Genomic DNA, 20,664 nt, shown 5'->3' with positions numbered 1-20,664 from the left:
AAAACAAATGACCTACACAGGAACAATAATTAGACTAAGAGCTGCCCATTCATCACTAACAATGGAAGCCAGAAATCAGACGAATAGCATCTTCGAAATGCAGAGAATGAGACCACCCTTTTACCTTGGATAAGACCATTGAGTTTTGAAGGGTTGTCGTGTTCCCCAGTTGCTCCCCAAAGTATTCACGAACTTAATGACTTTAGAGGGGTGGGGCCGGGTAAATGGGTGATACTAGCCACATTAAGAAGATGTATTTACATCTTTCATTCCATCACCACTCTGAGTCTGCTTCTAATATATAATTTTCATCATCTTCCATGTACAGAGACATTTTCAGATAAATAGAAACACAGTTTATCACCAGTCAGCCTTTACTAAAAAAAATTTAAAAGTCTGTTCCTCAGGAAGAAGGAACATGATCTCAGATAAATGCCTAAGAAGCAACAAGGAATCCTGAGAAATGAAACCACAAAAAACACATTGCTAAAAATAGAAGAAAAAGAAAAAAGGTATGAAAACAACTAATTTGGTAGTTTAAAAAAGGATGGGATGAAACTGGGTAGTGATACCATGGAAGAAGCAAATAAAAAAATAGTGTTTTAAGCTTCTTCTGTTGTTTAGATGGGGGAGAAGACTAACTTTGGATTTGTTAAGTTAGGCATGCATATAAAATGTTAAAAGTAGACAGTAAAAGAATAGAAATGCAACAATGAACATGCCATCTGGGAGAGGGAAACAAATAAGAAACAATAGCACAATTCAATAAAAAGATTCATTTAAAAGGGAAAAACACAGTGAAAATGTGGAAACAAATCTAGGTATTTTAGAAATATTATTTAGAAAGGAAAACAGCTAAGATGGCCAGTTACGAGGCAAGTGTTTTATCACACAGAGGAAAAAAAAATAGGAATCCGGTATCTATGTCTCAGATATTTTTGGAGCCCTAGAATGAACAGTACACAGGTGTTCAAGGTATGGTTCTTAAAAAGCTTAGCTATATATTTTTTGCAGAAAGATTAGTTATTTACAAGCCTCTCTTCTCTTCCCACCTCTATACTCTTAGCAGTTGGAAGCATGGTTTATTTCCATGCGTAATCATAAACACCTTAATCTGCGGTCTTTATAGGTCAATGAATGCAGCTAAGTTCCGAGATAACACCAGTTTTTACAGGTACGTGGCCATCTTCAAAAGGCCTGTTTCATGGGCTTTCTTTTTAAAGAACCCAAGTCACCAAAAAAATTGAGAAAAATGTAGTGTTATTTATGTGAAATTTATGCAAATATGTGACACTCCATTTTCAGCAGTGGGTACTTCCCAGGCTGGATCAAGTTACACACAGTTAGCCAAGCCAACTCAGTTTGTAAAGAGGCTTAACATTAAAATGTTCCCTATTTGTGATCCTCCGTTGTACTTTAAAATCGTTCTTGCCGATTTTTTACTTCTGATGACCCAGTGAAGAGCATTTACCAAACACCCACAGCATCAGATCTTAGGACGGTTCAAGGCAGCCCCCAAAGCGAACAAAACGGAACACATTCTAAAGAACGACCTACAAGTCAGGTTCTGGGTAATTGTTGGGTAGATGGGAACCCGACGAGAGGATGCAAAACAGTTTGGATAAGAACGCCAAATATTTTTTTTTAAGGGTTGTCCTCCCCACACTATCTCCAACCCCCCAACACACACAGATTGCTCTGCTGAGACTTCTGAGTACTGGGGGCAGTTGGAACTGGTCAGCAATATGAGTCACGTTAAGTATATTTGTTTACATCCTATTTCCTTCCACAAAGGATTTGAGTATGTTTATAATATGCAATTTTGTCTACATTAAAAAATCAGGATCATAGAAACTATGTAGAGTGGGAACATTTGTCTAGGCTAGAGATCCCTAAATTTTGTTGTGCCTTAGAATCACCTGGAGAGACTCAAAATCCTGATGCCCACATGGCACCCCCAAATCAATTAGTTCAGTGTATGGGGGAGGAGGGCAGAGAATAATAGTTTTAAAGCTGCCCAGGTGTTCCTCTGTGCAGTCAAGTTGGGAACCACTGGCAGAGAAAATTTACATGAGCATCACCTGGGAAACCATTGGAAGCACTGAGGCCTGCTCTCTTTCCTGAACTAGTGTTATCCTAGCCTCCTACGTTTGCAACTGAGCACTTGGTACTGGGCGCTGGGTCATTTTAAAGCTCCCCGGATGGTAACAATGTGCATTCAGCATAGAGAACCACTGCACTGGGGGAAAGCCTGTACGTAATTACAAAGGGGACTGATTTCATTTTAAATAGGTTCTTTCATGGCTTAAGGCCATAAAGTTGGTCCTGAGGTGCCTGGTGGCCAAAGTAAATAGAAAAACAATCATTTGAAATAATTCTTCTCTTCCGTATGTAAAAGTTTATCAGTTCCTTGGAAGAAAGAAAGCTTTTCTTCAGAGGTCTGAAATGTCTCTTTTGAGTCTTTTTACAGGGGCCATTCAAGGATGTTATGGATCACAGTTTTATAAACACCTCTACAGTAAATGACATATGGAGAGTCTCATGTCATTTCTAATTGCCGTCCCTGAGAGAAGGCCAAGGATATGACCCAAGAGTGCCCGCGATGCTGGCTGTTAGGGTGGGGGCTTGGGAGCGGACCCATGAAGACAGGATGAGAGGAAGTATGACACACCTCTACAGTTCCTGTGTAATTTCGGCCTCCCCAGAGATAAAGGCTGGGACTGTGTACCTCCAGGATGTAGGAAGGGTGTACTATGTAATTAGAAATTACAATTCTCGATTAGAAAACTTTAAAATCAATTTACACCCCCCCCCCCCCCTTAAAGGGCACGAAGCTTGACAAAGGCCAGCTGGTGAGGGTAAAGAAGTACTAACTCATGCAGGAGTCATAGGCCGGTGAAGAGCATGTTACCATTGAGGTGTGCACAGGTGTGTCTGCCAGAGAACCTTGTTTATCAAAAGAAAAATAATTTAGGTCCGAAAATGTGGAAAAACTTTGGAAATGTGGAAAAAGAATGAATGGGGAGACCCGTCTTCTGTGCTAAAGGTTAATTTTTTTTTTTTTTTTCTTCCCCGTAGTGGGCTTTTCTGGCTTCTAAGTACTGTTGATTTAATGGCAGATCTTTGGTCGACCAGAAGGCTTCTGAGTATAAGTGCTGACTCCCTGCATCTGCAGGGCAGATTGTTTTAAGCCATTGTACTGTCTTGGGGAGTTAGGTTGGGTACGCCCATTTTCTTTTGAAAACGATTTAGCTGGGCCTACGGCAGATATTTTAGTAAAGTAGCTGGCAACAGCCATAAGGATACTTATGGATCACGAGTTCTCGCTTCTTACTTGAAGAATTCTGAAAGCACCCTTTTAATCCTAAGTAGGCGTCCCGAGGTTTCCTCTCAAAAGAAAATCGCATGTTCTGCTTTAAAAAAAAAAAAAAAAAAAAAAAACCAACCAAACCCCAAAAACCAAAAAATGAAAACAACCAAAAAAACCAACAACTCGCAATATCTAAATTTAAGGAAAGGCTTCCTGGAAAACGTCGAGGGATGAATTTTTCACTTATTTAAAGTAGTCTTTGGCGTTCCTATAAATCTGAAGGATGAAAATGAACTGCTTGCTATGGAAGAAACAGTAGCGGGGATGTGGGAAGAATCCTACGGTGGCTAATACAGACGTCTGTAGGGTTTGCATATGCAGAGGATAACCTTAAACTGGAGTTTGGTATTTCACGTTGCGGCTCACAAATGAGCTGCCTTTTATTCAAAGAACAGCGCTGTCTGTTTTCGAGTGGGTGGGTGTGTACCCAGAGCGCGCGCCGGGTTGGTTTTGTGCCCTGTGAGGTTGACACAGGCAGTGGCGACTCGCGGCCACACCGGGGCAGCCTCTTCCCTGCAGGCGGCCGGGTCGGGCGGATCGGCCCCGGGAGCTGACACCGTTGCCAAGTCCGGCTGGCTGGGCTTGCCAAGAATTTAAAGGGGTCTAGAAACATCCATGTTTCCCCCTTTAACGATTACGGCGAGCTCAGGGCTCTGAATAAAAAGACCACCGGGAAGAGGAATGAACTGAGCGGGTTCCCCCCACCTCGGGAAAATGCCTTCAGCCCCCCCATCTCCCCACGCGCCCAAATGCCCAGGTCGCCCCTTCCCCCAAACAGGGAAAGCTGGAAGGGGAGGGTGGATCAGCTCGGAAGGCCAAGCCCGCACCCGCCCCCAGCCCGGGCAGACCCGCCGCGGGGCCTGGCGATCCCCACCGCGCCGCTCGGCCGGCCGGGGGTGGGGTGGGCGTGGGGGCAGAGCCCCGCCACCCCGCGGCCCGCGGCCCGCCCCCCAGGCCGGCCTGTGATTGGCTTGGGGGGCGCGTGTGCCCGCCCCGGCGAGGCGGGGAGGGTCCCCTCTGGGCGCCTGGTGGGAGGAGGCGGAGGACGGGGCGGAGAGAGCGGGGGCCGCAGGGAGCGAGCGAGGGGGCGGGCGAGCCGGGTTCCGGAGATCCGAGAGCAGCCTCGGAGAGGGGCGGAGAGCGGCGGCCGGGCGAGCGGGGAGGGGAAGCCGGGCGGGCTCGGCGCCGCCGCCCGCTGCACGGCGCGCTCTCGGGACCGCCAGCCCGCACGGCCCCGCAGCCTTCCGGGAGGAAGCGGGTCAGGCAGCGGCCGGGGCGCGCGCTCGGGCTCCCTCACCTGCCGGCGTCCGGCGGCTCCTCCGGAGGAACGGAGGGACGCGCGCAGGCCGGGCGCGGAGGAGGAGAGAAGAGCGGCCGCTCGCGCCGCAGCCCAGCCGCCCCGGAGCGCCTCGGAACCCGCGCGGGGCGCCGGCTCCATGGCGACCGGGCTCGGGGAGCCGGTCTACGGACTTTCGGAAGACGAGGTGAGTGGCGTCCCCTTCCCGCCTGGGACTCCCCGGGGAGTTCCTGTCCCGCGCCGGTGGGGGGGGAGGGATGAGGACTGGGCCGACCCCCGGGGTGCGCGTCCCCCGAGCCTGCGGCGGAGCCCCCCAAGCGCGGGTGCGCCGGGCTGCGGGGACCCGGCTGGGGGCGGGGGGTGCTCGGGCCCATCCTCCCGGCGCTCGCGCCCCGCGTCCCCAGCGGAGTGCATTGTTTGTAAATAAAGCGGCGCGGCGCCCTTCGAGCCGGGGTTCGCTCGGCCGCTTCCCCCCTTTGGGGGGGTGGGAGGAGGGCGCGTGCGCCTCTGCCCCCCTGTTCTCCCTCCTCTCCCAGCCGCGTCTCCCGGGCTGTTGGGCAACTTTCCGCCTCTCGCCCCTGCAGCTTGAGAGTCCATGATGTGTGTCACGTTTGGGTCTCGGCTGGGGGCCCGCGCCGCGCGGGGGAGCCCGGGGCCGCGGAGGAACCCGAATTGTTCTCAGCCCCCTCCCCCCGGAACTTTCCGGTGAGAGTGTCCGTAAGTGCGCCGACGAGTGCATGCTGCTCCCGGTGGGAGTGGGCAAGACGCTCCAACTGGGTGTGTCTGTCCCTCTGGCTGGCAGAGTCGTAACCAGAAGTGTGGATCTTGGGGTCTTTTTTGGCGGGGGAGGGGGGCGGCCAGCATGGTGGCAGGTGCTACTGGAAACTTCGAGGAAGCTTGCAGCCCTGCCATTTTTTTTCCCCTCCCAACGATTCAAAGCCCGGCACCTCCGGGGTAGGTGGAGGGACAAAAGCTCCATCGATCCCCTTTATTAATAAAGCAAATCAAATAAGCCACGCCCCCAAGGCTGTCGGTTTGAGTGTTAAGAGCTTTGTTTCTACCCTCACTCTCTCCTCGCGGTTCCTCCCCCCCCCCCCTTTGGAAACGATCCTGCTCCATCGCTGCTTAGCTCTCTCTCGACCAGCCACGCTCGGCTCTTATTGGTGTGTTGCTCTGCCAAAAAGGGGGGTGGGAGGCCTGTCGCCGGCGCGGCGTGACCGGCAGGGTGGATGGAGCAGGTAGGAGGGCTTTGCCATCTGGCGGGGTGCGCGCTCAGGTCTGGCTCCCCTTTGGAGAGGTGAATTTACAACCCATGAAGCATTACTGAGCAGGGAGGTATTTCCTATACTGATTGTGCATTTCATGAAAAGTTGATGCCCGAAAATTCAAGGATTTCTGGCTTTCTCCTTTTCTTCCTCTCCTTTTTTCCTGAGGTTCTCTCTTTCGCTGGTGTTGGGGGTGGGGTTAGTGGAGAGGCTATAATCTGGACCTGCCCACGTTATGGCTTCTCTCTCTCACCAGCTTGCCCGCTCTGGTATGGGGTGTGTGTGCGTGCGCGTGCTTTGTAAGTGTGTAATGGAATAGTTATCCTGGGGTGGGGAGAGTGTTTGGGGGTATGACCTTTTTTGTCTTCACAGGGCTAGGTAAGGCTTGCTGTGGTATGTAGTTTATCAGAGAATGATCACAATGCAAATTATGTGTGATTTACGTTTTCGATTATTTTGCCTTGCTGTGCTCGTGTGCAATTCCCATTTTGGTGCAGTTACCTGGGGATGGGTGAAAAGGATCATTGTCTCTTTCACCCCGGGGGTTCTCCTCTCCCAGGCTTCTCTCTCTGGCTCCTCTACCCTTTGAGGGGCTTTCCCTTTCATTCTGTACTTCTCCATTTAATTAGCAACCGTAGATGGCTGGCAGTGAGCTTTTAGAAAGGTGCTGAGATACAGACATTCCTAAACAAAGGGCTTTTGAGGTATTGTTGGGGGAAGACAGCTGTACTTCAGCTCTGGTCTCTCTTGTTCTGAATTACTTGATTTTTAACAGTGCAATGAAGAAAAATTTATTAAGAGTGTTTTGAGAAATTCAACTGGAGAAAGGAGTCCAATGCATGTCCCTGTTGCTGGTTCTTTGTTTACATATCTAGTGTCCCCATCTACCTAGCATACATCTGGCCTCTCTAGATGAGTTAACTCGGGTCGTCCTAACTGGTGTCCCGTGTGGAAGTGAAGGATAGAATATACACAGAATTAGGGTGTGTGTGTGTGTGTGTATGTGAATGAATGAGTTCACTCCTGTATGTTACTACAGGGACGTTGGGGCTCTGTGGGGAACAGCACGAGGTGATGAAGACATTTTCTTGACTGGGGGATGGCTATGTTGCTGGTACTGTGAGGTTTCCCAGCACGTTGTAACACAAAAGACAAGTCGCATCTGTTGTCTTTTTTCAGCTACTCCTCCCAGTGAAAAAAATAAGGCAGGGCTGTTTTGATGACTTCACATTTCTCTGGTATTTGCTTTTTATGGGAGGTTTTGCACCATCAGGTCAGCCTTTGGAAAATCAGAGAATGCCTTCGTAGAATATTAACAAATTGTTGAATTTGCACAGCTTGTTTTGTCCCCCTGAATTAGTCAGCGTAAGAAAACAAATGAAAGATCTTAGCAGACTCTTAAGCAGCCCAGCTGATGAAACCAGTGGCCAGGGTTGGTTTTCTAAGGTGTGTCCCCCCCCACCCCTCTGCGCCCCGTCAAGGCGTTTTAAAATATGAGTGTACTTCAGTTCACACACTTGGTGTTCTGTGGAATATTACACTTGAAGATATTTTGATGGCTACTTAGAGTTATACATCTCTTAGCAAAATAGGCGTCCATACCGAGTGCATTAAGTTAGTCTGTGTTTTCATTGGAAGTTGATGGAAAGCATTGTGTGTTTGCAGTGCACTTAGTTTCCTATCCCATCTCAGAAAGATTTCTTTTGCTCTGAATACTGCTGGTGACGAAGCATTGCGGTGGGATGCTGAGACAGGACCTTGCTGCCAGGTCTCTCCGGCTTTTAGAATGGAAGGGGTTAATTATGGGCTTTGCTTGTGTGAGTGTGTGGACTGTTTATTTTTTGTGTCTTTTCTGGCTGAGGTTCCTCGAGGAGGTAGAGTTCATATTTACTGATGTAAATCAGGTCACCTTAGGGAGACCAAATTTGAAATTGCCATGAAGGACCTTGGTGTTAGATTAAAAAATTAGCAAAACTTGGGATGCAGGGCCCAGCATCAGATTCGGTTTGGAATCCGAACATTGGGATTAGTTGCTACATCTGGCTTGGTTCCTTGGCAGTTTTTTGTTTTGCTTTTTGTTTTTATTTATTTTATTTTTTTGGCAATCAGTGGCACATTTTGGCAGTTTATTTGGGAATGTTACTGTTAACCTCTTGAAGTCTTTGATGACAAAGTCTTAGAAAGGTATCCTTTATTGAAAAGATTCTGGGTAAAATAAAAACTGACGTCTGAATGACATCTTTCTTATTAGATGTGGCATTTTTGGGGTGGTTACAGTGAGGCAGATGGCACAGGAATGAAGGCCAGGTTGACGTGGGATAGTACTTTGACACCCTCTCTCTGTGTTTTCTACAAACACAAATGCTTGGTTAATGTTTCATATTGCCTACTCTGCATTTAGCATTGTGTTAAGGCTTTATGTACTTGTGGTCTCATTTATCCTCAGGAGCCCCCCCACCCCTTAAACTGGAGGCTCAGAGATGTTAGGTGACCTGCTTAAGGACACACAGGAAATTACAGAGTCAGGATTTGAACTCCATTCTTTTGATAGCACAGCCCTAGTTTTTAGCATTCTTCCTCTCTTCCAAGTTCTTGAAAGGTTTTCATTGCTAGGTTGTTGAGGTTGATTTGTAGTGGAGATAAACCTCAGAAGTTGTAAACAGAAGACTCGTAGGTCCGAATTGACCAGGAGGCTTGCTTAGTGTGGTCTCCACTGTGTTTTAAAGCTTGTGAAATTTTGCAGAAAATGGCAAAAATCTAACCTCATTGGGGCTAGTATCCTCACTACTCCTTACTGTTCTAGGATTCCTTTTGTTCCTACGGGTGGTTTAACCATTAGCATAGGTATATTTTTTCTTTAAGATGCTGTCAATTTTAAGATGCACCATTATTTTATGTACTGCTGATACAAAAAAAAAAAAATTGGTGTCATACTGTGATACACCATTAATTTTATGAAGAATCCTTATTTGAGGATGTTTTAGAATTACTGACTCTCATTAGAAACCTGGGATAATGGGGCACCTGGGTGGCTCAGTGGGTTAAGCCTCTGCCTTAGGTCACAAGTCAGGATCTCAGGGTTCTGGGATCGAGCCCCAAATGGGGCTCTGTGCTCAGCAGGAAGCCTCCCCCCCTGCACCCCCCCCCCCACCTGTACTTGTCATCTCTTTCTCTCTCTCTTCTCTCTCTCTTTGTCAAATAAATAAATAATTTTTTAAAAAACCAAACCAAACCTGGGGTGACCCTGGGCGGTCAGTTTCAGTAGGTTCCTCATTCAATGCTTTCACGTCAGTTGCTGGTCAGATTTCTGCCTTTCTGTTCCTGAGAAAAGGGGTCGCATCGGGGAAATGCTCTTCTGGGCATTGGCAGAGAAGAAACAGGGATCCTACAAGCTAGGCTGCCTGAATAGCCATCTGTAAGTAATTCAGAGTGGTCGTTCATTTTTTAAAAAGTGGTCTGTGTTTTCAAGAGATTCCTTGAAACCCTGCATGCCGTGCCATCTGTGCAGCTGGGGCAGACGAACACAAAGATTGCTTTTGGAAATTGGTTAGAATATTGTCTGGACTAAAGGTGGAGGCTGAGCTGCAGTTCTGCAGAGGGAGAGAGAAGACTTTCCCATTTGTCCCAAGTCCGGATGCGTGAGTCAAGCCCAGCCATGCCGGCCGGTGTGCTTTCCGCCTGGGACACGAGCGTATTCGAGTTACAGCCTGCGTCGTGATTGCTGACATGTAAGAAAAACCATAAAAGGACCTAGGTTTTATTGTGACATTTAAAAGCAACTTTATAAACCGGCGAATATAATGTATTGTCTTAAAGGTCTACTCTCATTAGGTTTTTATTTTCTTAAAGGATTGTGCGGCCTTTGTAGAAACTGACATTTTAATTTATATTCCATTTAAGTCAGAAGGCTTTAAATGATCTTGTTCCTGAAAAGCAGTTTCCCTAACTTAAGGAACAAAAATAGTTTTGTTCAAAGGATTGTGGCAAAATGGGAATCACCAGGCCATGGTTTCTTTCCCGTAGCAGAACTCGGTTGAAAGAGAAGTGGTTGAATGGTACCTGGGCGACTCCGCAGTGCAGCGAGAACCTGCATCTCAGGAAACTTCCTTGTAAAGGTTTCATGATACTGAATCATGAGTATGTTTGTTGTTTATTTGGAAGACCTTTCCAGGAAGCCAGCCCCGACGTTAGAGGATGGTATCACACATCATGGCGCCAGTGCTCTGGAGTTCCTGTGAAATCGCTTCTGCGCTCACTGTGAGGGAAGAAATGTTGTGCTCTTGGCTCATTTACTTGTCGCCTGTGTCTTGCGTTTACTTAAACAGCATAGAAGCGCGCTAGTGTGTGACCCGTGAAAGAAATCAGTTTGTCTTTGACAGATTGAGATCATCTTCAGATTTTTGAGTTAGAAGGTCTATTTGAGCAGATGTTGTTGGTGTCCTTGAATTCTGGGTCCTAGATGAATGGCAGTAAAATGAGATTTTACCTTAAGAGTTTTCAGGTGTTTTGATGTTGTAGGTCTGTGGAGTGATTTGGGTTTAGTGATCTATTTAATTGGCAGTACAGCAAACTATACTTTTGACAGATCTGTATGAAAGAGGATCAAAATAATATATGAGTAATTTTGAAAGTGCATTTTAGAACAGTAGGATTGGGGAAGGCTGTGAGAAGGGCGCCCAGATGTTACTTTCTGTTTTTGTTCTGTTTCTCTTTCAGGTCAGCATATAAACAGATACATCTCCCTTTCCGACTATAGGTGGCAATGTTTGTACTGTTTCATGATGCCGCTCCTGGTTGGGAGTTGCCTCTTGGTGGAATATGGAAGTGAGAGCCGAATTGAGAGATGAAGATAAACTAGATTTAGAAACCAATATTTTCCTTCAAGCTAAAAAAAAAATTGTGTAGGTAAAAACACTTAAGGTGATTGTCAATCTGAGCATTATTAAGAAACATCCTTTATCTAGGCCATACTAAATCTGGAAGAGGAACGGGCATTTGGATCTGGGGGAACCCCCCCCAAAGCATGCACAGAGAAAAGTCTCTTTGAGAACCTCGGTCATGTCCTTTGTTCTTGGGTGCGTAGGGTCTTCTAAAAAAATTGCTAGGGGCGCCTGGGTGGCTCAGTGGGTTAAAGCCTCTGCCTTAGGCTCAGGTCATGATCCCAGGGTCCTGGGATCGAGCCCCACATTGGGTTCTCTGCTCAGCGGAGAGCCTGCTTCCTCCTCTCTCTCTGCCTGCCTCTCTGCCTACTTGTGATCTCTGTCTGTCAAATAAATAAATTAAAAAAAAAATTGCTAGTTCTGTACGGACTGTTCTGGAATTGTTGGCATTGACTTTGAGGAGGAACTAATAATTATCACCACTCCCGAGTATTTGATTGCTGGAGAACCTCTTGATTCCTGAGGTAAGACTGTGGCTCGGGTTCAAGCAGAGAGAAAACCAGCAGTGTAAAGATCTGGGACCCACATTTCATAAATACAGAGGAGCTCGTTAGAGTTGTAATGATTTGTTCTGAACCTGAGTGGCCTGATTGCGGCTATTACTGTAATACCTTTAGGTGAGGAAAGCTGTGTTCCATTAGTGCATTTGGGGTAACTAGCTTAAATTTGACCCTCTAGTCGACGTTTTGTCCCTGACTCCACCTGTATTGATTCAGAACTTGCCAAGTTTAATGGTGAGACTCTCCGATTCCCCCACTGTCATCGAATTCAGTGTTGGGTGACTTCTTGGCAGGCAGGCATCCGCGGAGAGATTTCGTATTTTTATACCTCCAATTCACCAAGAAAAAGGGACCATTGAAAAGTGATTTTTTTAAAGAAATTTTTAAAAAAAGATTTTATTTATTTGAAAGAGGGAGACAGCACAAGCGGTGGGGGGCAAGGCTCCCCGCTGAGCAGGAGGCCTCGATTCTAGGACCCGGAGATCATGACTTGAGCTGAATGAAACCAGGTGTCAGATGCTTAACCTACTGAGCCACCCAGATGCCTGAAAACGGACTTTTAGTGCTGCGATGTAAAATCCAAGATGGAACTTGGAAGGGCTTGTAGGGATCTTGGTGGGACGAAGGGGGGGATGGCCTGGCAGTGGCGGCTGAGGGTCACAACCCATCACCTGCGGTGTGTTCGCGCTCCCATGGACGGAGGCGTTCCGGCACACGGGGGTGAAGTTTGGGTGGATGGCGTGAGTGGCTCAGGCCCATGTCCGCCTCCTGTCTGCTGGACATGGGCCCTGTGCTCTTTCTACCCCCGCGAAGGACTGGCGACTTCCGGGGGACCCTGGAGTGCTGCGACAAGGGCAGAGCTGTGCCCATCAGTCTTGGTCTGGCCTGTTAGCCCGGTTTGCACTTCCCCGCTGCCTTCGAGGCCTGGCTCGAGAGTTCTCCATGGGAGCCGCTGTGGATCGTGCTCTGCAGTGTGCCTTCCAGTGCCCGCTGGGAGGCCCAGCTCGGCGGTGGGTGAAGCCCTCGTGGCGGAGAGCACTGCCTGCCGTTGGGGAACGTGGCCAGCACCTTGGTATCGGGTGGGAAGTCCCACTGAACCGCCTCTGGAACATCTGTTACGAATTAGTGTCTCAGAATGCAGACTCCGTTCCGTGATCTACAGGATTTCGAACGTTCCACGGACATTTTGGCAACTGTGTTAGAAATCCCGGGCGCGAGGACTCCGGTGGAGACAGGCTTGGTCAGAGGTGACGGAGAAGATGAAGATCGTCTCTTGATTTTTTTCCTTTTTAAACGAAGATGTTTGTTGAATGGGTTAGTTTTACTTTACATGCGTATGTCTTTTTTTTTTTTTTTAAATACTGGAAGTTATTTTGTCTGTTGTCCTTCCTTCCCCGCCTTACACCCCCACCCCCTAAAACAAAAGCCTGAGCTGTTTAGAGAATTGGCTTAGTAAGTTCTCCGTGTGTATCTCACAGAACTAAAAGCTCCACGTACTTACACTCAAATCTGCCGACTACTTTTAGAACCGGAGTCTGTTGAAAACTCGGCTCCCCCCCACCCAGTCCCCCCCCCCCCCCCCCAGTTAATAAATGATTCATCTTTGGTTGTTAGTCTAGTGCCAACTTCATCTTTGGCAGTTTGGGTTGGAAAGGGGAAGGAGGAGTGTGAGGTTTAAAGAAAAAGCAAAACTGAGAATCCGTTTGCTTCCTTTTATCCTCCTCCAGTTCCCTTTGCTTCGTGGCTGGGCTGTGATAATTGGATGCAAGCAGAACCGCAGGCAGGTCGCTTCTGAACTTTGAACCCGCTGTACGTCCTCCCCATTCGGTAGTAACTCTAGAGGATAAATGCATGTGGCCCGTGGCCTAAGCTCTGGAGGGAGCTGAACCCCGTGTTGATATTGGAGTTCCAGAGTATGTTGATGCTGACGATTGAGAAATTGGTATGTGCCATGCCGTCTGCCTTTGGAAGAGATGTTTTCATTTCACTGGCTGTTACTAGTGAAAGAGAACACTTTGAGCTTGGGCTGAGAGCTTTTCCTTTCTTCTCTGAGAAGTGAGATAGAGAAGAGCATCCTGCCGTCATGAGAATGGCTGGCTGGGGCGCAAGGGTGGTATTGGAAAGTATTTAATAATGTGGAGAGGTCACTCATCTAACTGGAAAAGTAGGTTACAAAATAGCGGGCTACAAAATAGCGGGCGCAGTGCAGTCTCGTGCTTAAAAGTATTTATGCATATGGGACACCTGGGTGGCTCAGTTAGTTAAGCGTCTGCCTTTGGCTTAGGTCATGATCCCAGGGTCCTGGGATCCAGCCCCACATTGGACTCCCTGCTCAGCTGAGAGCCTGCTTCTCCCTTTCCCTCTGCCTACCACTCTCTCTGCCTACTTGTGCTCTCTGTCAAATAAAGAAATAATTTTAAAAAGGACGTATGCATAGGGAAAAATGACTGGGGATGTATCTCAGGATGTTGATGGTGGCTATCTTTTGAGCAAAGGGATTTCAGCTGATTCCCATGGCCTTTTTAATATTTTTTCTTAGATTTTTCTACATGGAAGATTTCTTAATACAAAAATAAGTTTCAAAGTGAGGTATAAAGATGATGGTGGCTATCTTTTGAGCAAAGGGATTTCAGCTGATTCCCATGGCCTTTTTAATATTTTTTCTTAGATTTTTCTACATGGAAAAATTTTTTCTTAATACAAAAATAAGTTTCAAAGTGAGGTATAAAGAAACCTCCCAAATGCTTGAAGCACTTCAGGCTCTGGGTAAAAATGAGAGCACTTACTCAGAACAAATACTGATGGCTTGTGTTCAGCTGAACATATGTTCATCGAGGGCCTGCTGTGTGCTCTGTATTTAAGGATGTCAAGGTCAAGGTTGTGCATTGCCGCTCTTGCTTTTGAGGAGCTCCCTGCCAAGGTGGGAAGCCCAGGGGTAGGTAAAGGGTGGGACATTTTTCAAACAAAGTGACCAGGAAATGAGACTTTTTTTCATTTGTTGCTTGTAGAACAGGTTTGGTTTTCTCCACCATGGACATTTGTATTTTCATACTGGAATCGGTATTTTCATCCTTCTGTGCACTACAGGGACATGGAAGTAATTTAAATCTTCAGTGGCGTTTTGTGTTCCCCGAAATTTTTGGTGTGCGGTATAAAAACCAAACAGAAATCTGTTTCTCTTCTTGTATATTTGGGTTTTGCCTGAGTGTCTTGGTGGTGCAGCCCTGAGTGGTTCTCAATGTCAGAATGGTACTAGTGCACCAGCTATGTCATCTGTGCAAATATCTCGGTATCTGGAAGCTGCTGGGAGCAGGCTTGGAATGTCCATCCAGTATCCATAGGCCCGTGTATGTTTCGTGGTGGTCCCTTCCCGAACAAAAGGGTGCAGTTGACCTATGTCACCTTATGTGTCATCTGCCCCCCCCCCGCCCGCTGCTTTTAATATTTCCGACATAAGGATGCATCTTACAGCTGATCTATGTGTTTAATGTGATGGTGGGTTTTTCATACCGCACTCCCTTCTTCCTGTCCCCAGAGTTACAGCCTACAAAACTGTGGTGCCTGAGTTGGCCAATCTCAATTTGTGTATTTCGGCAGCCTGTGTGTTATTGTAGATTATTAATAGCTGTCATGGAGATGAACGTTATCTCTCCCTCCGTTTTGTGTCTGTTAAGTGCCCACCTGGGCGGTAAAGACATGTGCCAGTTCAGTGATGTCACTGAGGAATCAAGTTCCATTCTTGACTCCGCTGTCCAAAGTCTAGTCCTTTTCAGAGCCCTGTGAGTCCTAGGGGGGCTGCCAGTGCCAACCAGAGCTGTGTTCTTTTTCCCAACTTGAAGAGCAAAGGGAATGGCTTCCTGTGTCCTTCTTTTGAGAGTAAAGAAATTTCATTCCCAGAGATACCCAGGCAATCTCCTGTGTCCCACTGGCCACGGAAGCTTCCATCTGCTTATCTCTCAACTAGCTAATGGCGAGGAGGGGATGGAATTACGTTAAGTCTTCTAAGGTTCTACTCCTTGAGCTGAGGGGGAGTCCGTGGTGACCTTACAGCTGGGTAATTGACCCACCTTTAGAAATGCCCATGGTGGGGCACCTGGGTGGCTCAGTGGGTTAAGCCTCTGCCTTCGGCTCGGGTCATGATCCCGGGGTCCTGGGATCGAGCCCCACATCGGGCTCTCTGCTCTGCTTCCTCCTCTCTCTGCCTGCCTCTCTGCCTACTTGTGATCTCTGTCAGATAAGAAAGAAATGCCCATGGCGCTGGGAGAGCACATGCTCCCTTCAGCCCCAGTATTCATTTAAGTATTGCATGGATCTCTGGGTGATACACTATCTGTTCCTTAATAGATGAAAGGAGTTTTCTTTTCTTTTTAATGGTCTAGTGACTTATGGCTGAGTAGGTTTGGTCCCCCAAACATCCACCCACAATGGTGAAGAAAGAGTAGGATACTGCAGTAAACCTCCGCCTTGGGAGGCGGGAAAAATGAGAAAACTGAGCGTGGTGGCGGGCAGATGAGGACTGGCCCGGAGTTCCTGGCTCGGTCAGGTGGTCTGGCAGCTTCGGGCCCTGCTGGATTACGCCCAGTGTGAGACCTTCCCGTGGTCCGTGTCCTCTGCAGCTGCACCTGGCTGGGGCAGGCACCTGCTTGGTGTGAGTGTGGGGCTTTAGGGTTGTGTGTCTGGGGGTTGAACAGCCATGGCCAGGGTCACCTGACCTGAGTGTTGCTCCTGGGAGAACTTCGAGTTGGGTTTGTTTGCGTCTAGTCAAGTCCTTGGGCTGGTAAGAACAGTTAGTGACCTTATCTAGATGAGGTCCGTGGTTCTGGGAATTTCTATGTCTTAGTGTCTGGTCTCTGTGCCCTGTTCATTCCCTGTTCCTTCCCAGGGCTTCTGCCTCAAGGCAATTTGAAAGGAGCCTGGAATGAAGAGATGCAGAGTTGTGGTACGACGGCCAGCCGGGCGCTTGAACCCACTCTGCCTCTGCTCTGCTTCTTCGGAACGACCAGCTTCCCTGGACTGGGACTGTGGGACCCACAGGACCCCTCTGCTTGCCCCCTGACTCGGCCGTTTCAGTTTGATGTATAGCTCTTTGTAGACAAAATCTTTTCTGGTTAGGGCTCCTGACTGCAAGCGACAGTGACCGGTCCCGATGAAGTTTAGCAGAAAGGGATTTACTGAAGGCATTTTGGATAGCGCAGAAGTACCTGTCAAGCTGGAGACCCAGGCTTGACTAAGAACAGTCCTGGGGCAAGGAAGGCTTTGCACCCCACCATGGCCAGAGAAGCCTGGCTCCCGGCTGCCGAATGCCGCCGTGACCCCGTTCCTCCTGTCTCCGGATGCCGTGTGGGGGCCCGCCTCCTGCTGGCTGCGCCGCCTCTCCTCTGCTTACCTGTGTTGGGGCCTCACAACCACTCAGGCTCAGCGATGCAAGAGAAGGACTAACAAGACCCAGAACTGGTTCTACTCACAGTGACGGTGTCTTAACAGTAATAGGATATGGAGCAAAATCCACAGGGAAAGCTGCGTGCACTGGGGTCCAGAGGAAGCTGGGTGCTGAGCTCCCGGGAGGCCTCTCTGGACGGCCACACGCAGGATGCGCAGAACTCCTCTCGCGGCGGCAGTTGTGACAACATGTGGGCGGTGTTGTCCACCCGGGAATCTCCACAGACTCCAGGCCCAGGGATTTTATTGGGGGGGGGGACTCCCCTGTAAGTACCCTGTCTGCACGCCCTACCGTTCCTGCCTCGGGAAGGAGAGTCGGTGTTCCGTGTGGACCACGTGCTTGGCACAGTCCCGGCGCAGCGGGACATGCTGCTCATTTAGGGAACACTTTTTATCTGTGGAGGGAACTGTTGCCCATTCGAGTTCCCAGACTCCAGCCGAGGGCAGTCTTGAAAGCAGGCCTTTGTAAGGAGAGCGGTCTGAGGCTGCTGCGCGGCTTCTGTCCTGCAGCCCGCCTCTTGGAGGCCTTGGCCAGCCTCTGTTGCAGTGCTGCCCGGGGAGCGGTGCGAGGGCTCTGCTCCTCCTTTCTGAAATTCTCGGTGTCCTTCCTGGGAGGTGGGCTTGACCTCCCAGTAGAAGTCGCCCTGTGGGGGATCCCCAGACATAGGAATTGTTTTTAGGTGCTGGCCAGCGCCGCATCCTCCTCCCCAAAAGAAGACCCCACTAAACGTGCCTCGGGCCCATTATAAATGTTAAAGGTGCTTGCAGTAATGAGGCGATGCGGTGTGTGCTGAGCCGTGGACGTCCCTGCATCAGGGAGAGGCTGTGACATGTTTTTGTGTCCTCGATGGGGGCTGAGTCATTCATATCACCCCCCTGCCCCAGTGCTGTAGGGGTGCAGACACTCTCCAGGGACTTACAGTATAATAGATGGATATGGTAGGGGTTGAGCTGAGCCCAGATGAGGTGTTACCAGCTACTTGAGGTTTGGAGACAGAATATTCCAGACGGGGGAAGAGCAATACTGAAGGCCCCAAGATGAAGATGAGCTGGAGGAACAGAAGGAAAACTGAGTGGCTGGAGCTTGGGGGAGGCTAGCAGAGAGTGGGGTCAAAGAGGGGCACTGGGGACAGATGGGGAATGGCCTTGACAGCCGCTGTGGAGGGCTGGGGTTTCCTCCCTGTAGGGGGAATCCATTGGAAGGTTTCTGGCAGGGTAGTAGCAGGATCTGACTTGTGACTTGAAGGGGCTCTGGGGAAGGGGGTGTTGGGGGCAGGATAGGGATGAAAGCAGGGAGGCCAGGCAGGCAGGGAAGTGGGGAACTGGTCGGTGAGGAGGTGCGGCAAGCTGGGATTCCGGTGGGGCTCGGCAGGGGGAGGTAGAACGGAGGGGCTGGGCATAGGTTGGGGAGGAATTGTCTGGAACTTAACAGTTCCAGAGACAGGACCTAGGATTTCGGTGTGAGCAGTTGGGTGGAATGTCCATTCCTGGGAGGAAGACCGGAAAGAACAAATGGGGGGGGGGGATCTGGAGATCAAAAGGTCTGTGTGGAGGATAAAAGTAATACACCTGCCAAGCATCGGCACGATCCCAGCGGGCAGGTGGATGTGAGTGTCTAGAGCCCAGTGGAGCTCTCCAGGCGGGGATGTTGGGGCCTTTGGTGGGCTAGTTGACACTTGAGACCTGGGACTCTGGAAGGTGAGGACTCGGTGGAGGAGCTGGGCAGGCCCTGGGCGGGGAGGGTGGCTGCTGGGATGGGGTTGGCCGACATTCCTGGTCCTGTGGGGCCCCTGGGGCCAGGAAGCCTGGGAGCGGCTGCACTGGGATGGGTGGGAATGGATGCCCTGGGGAGGGGAGCAGACACGTGGGGACTGGAGGCAGCCCTTCAGAGGAATTTTGCTCTGAACACAGTGCGAGACCTGTGGCAATGGGTCCTGGAGGATGTTTTCAGAAGTTAGGAGACCCCAGAGTGTATGTGTGTGAGGAGGGGAGAAGCTGGTACAGGAAGCGGGTCTGCCTACGCAGAGAGCTTGGTGTGATCACTGCTGTTTGGTTCCTGGGCCTGCATTCGGAACCATCTCTGGTTGTGTTGGCATAGCTGACCCTTCAGTTGCCTCAGGCCAAGGAGGTAGAAGCACTGATGCGTCGGTGCTGACCTTCTCCTGCCTGGCGAAGGCAGGTGATGGCGGAAGGGGGTCATGAGTATGAGTTGGCCTACAGTGGGAAAGGCACGGAGCTCGGGGTCAGCACCAGACATGGCGGAGCTGGCCTGGCAGTGCTGGGCTCCGGGAACCAGCCCGGTGGCAGCCAGCGCCAGGGGATGCACACCTACTTCATGCCTCATGAGTGAGATCACAACCCAGAATTTAAAGTCTGCACAGAGGAGAATTGAGTTTTTTCACCTTTCAAATGGAATGTCAGGCTTGGGAATTACATTCTCATGCATGGTGGGTGGCCACAGTGGGGTTCCTAGTGCCCTCTCTCTTCTCTCTCTCCCATTGCCCTGACTCTTTGAAATGCTTTCATAGGCTTATATTTGATATCTTTAAAGCAACTTCAGTCTTGTTAGAATGAGGCTGGTCTTAATACCCAAAAAGGTTAACAATTGCAGGAAGGGACCAGAATGCACGCTCACGGAGAGCTTCATGGATAGGATGAGATGGGTTGGCAAGTCCAAGTTCCAGAATGTCCCTGTTGAAGGAGCAACTGCTCGGTTTTATTATTGTGATTTTAACTCCCAGGCAACAAGGACCGTGCCCTTCTCTGCCAGGCAGCCTGAATTCTGGAGTTTGCAAAATGGCATTTCAAGCAGGTGCTCTGGTGTGGACAGTGACAGTTCTAACCGTTTCTTTGCCCTTTTAAGAATTTGTGGAAAATGAAACCCAAGGTATGTCAGAGGATCAAAGGCGAGTCGAGTCTTGCCCTTCTGTTGAATGTATTTGCTTTTCTTGGGGGCTTAGAGAGGCAAGAGGTCTGTCTTTTCAGTTAGAATTTTGCTCTTACCTATCCTTGCCCCCCCGATTCTAGGTAATGGCATAGACTAGGAAAAAGGGATAATCTCTATGGTATGAACAACTTGGGATTCAAAAAAGACCTTAAAAATGAATTTTTTGGGCGGGGGTGGGGGTTCCAGCTGATCTGATGAGATGGTCTGATCTGTGAGTGACTGGAGTGAACACCTCCCTGGGCCTGATGTTGTAGGTGGGGGCAGGTAGCCGGGGGCCTGTGGCTCTGGCTCCCTGCAGGTGTCTGATCAGTTTTAAGACCTGCCTACACACAGCGATTGCTGGTGGTGGGCTGTGAAGGAGCAGAAGCAACTTTACAGGACGTTGCTTTTCGGTGGAAAAGCCAGCTGGGGTGTCCAGCACACACAGAGCTTCTGAGCTGAGTTTTAAGACTTTTTTTTAAAATTTGACAGAGACACAACAAGAGAGGGAACACAAGCAAGGGGAGTGGGAGAGGGAGAAGCATGTTCCCCGCGGAGCAGGGAGCCCGAAGTGGGCCTCCATCCCAGGACCTCGGGACCATAACCTGAGCCCGAGGCAGATGCTTAATGACTGAGTCCCCTGAGCTGAGTTTTAGATGCAAATAAGTGAACACCTAAAATTTGAGCACTTTCCACATGCTCCGGGCTGATGCTAAGATCTTCCAAAAACGACCTCCCTTAATCATCCCATCAGCTCTTTGAGGCGGGTCCTCCTAGCTCCGTCCTCCGGGGTTGGGGCGAGAAACTGAGGCACGGAGATGTTAATGGACTTGCTCAGAGCATCACAGAGCTTGTAACTGGCAGAACCCGGACTTGAATCCGGGCAGCCTGGCCCCCAGGACCGTGGATGGAACCACCACGCCCTGG

At 49.4% G+C, this 20,664-nt stretch overlaps 1 protein-coding gene across 2 annotated transcripts in view; it reads left to right on the top strand.

Annotated features, from left to right (window-relative positions):
- Window positions 1–4,430: 4,430 nt before the first annotated feature.
- The window catches only part of NEDD4L (NEDD4 like E3 ubiquitin protein ligase), a 340,580-nt gene continuing 324,346 nt past the window's right edge, over window positions 4,431–20,664 (top strand). The window contains exon 1 of one of the 2 annotated variants that reach the window (XM_082699466.1): window positions 4,431–4,854. In XM_082699466.1, the coding sequence (XP_082555592.1) occupies window positions 4,807–4,854 (48 nt within the window). In that variant the 5' untranslated portion in view covers window positions 4,431–4,806. The remainder of the gene's footprint in view (window positions 4,855–20,664) is intronic. The other variant, XM_082699467.1, reaches the window with a different exon arrangement.

This window comes from Mustela nivalis (genome assembly GCF_964662115.1).
Source record: "Mustela nivalis genome assembly, chromosome: 14".
In the NCBI taxonomy this organism is placed as follows: domain Eukaryota; kingdom Metazoa; phylum Chordata; class Mammalia; order Carnivora; family Mustelidae; genus Mustela; species Mustela nivalis.
The sequence above is the reverse complement of the archived record's forward strand: the minus strand, read 5'-3'. Positions and strand labels throughout refer to the sequence as shown.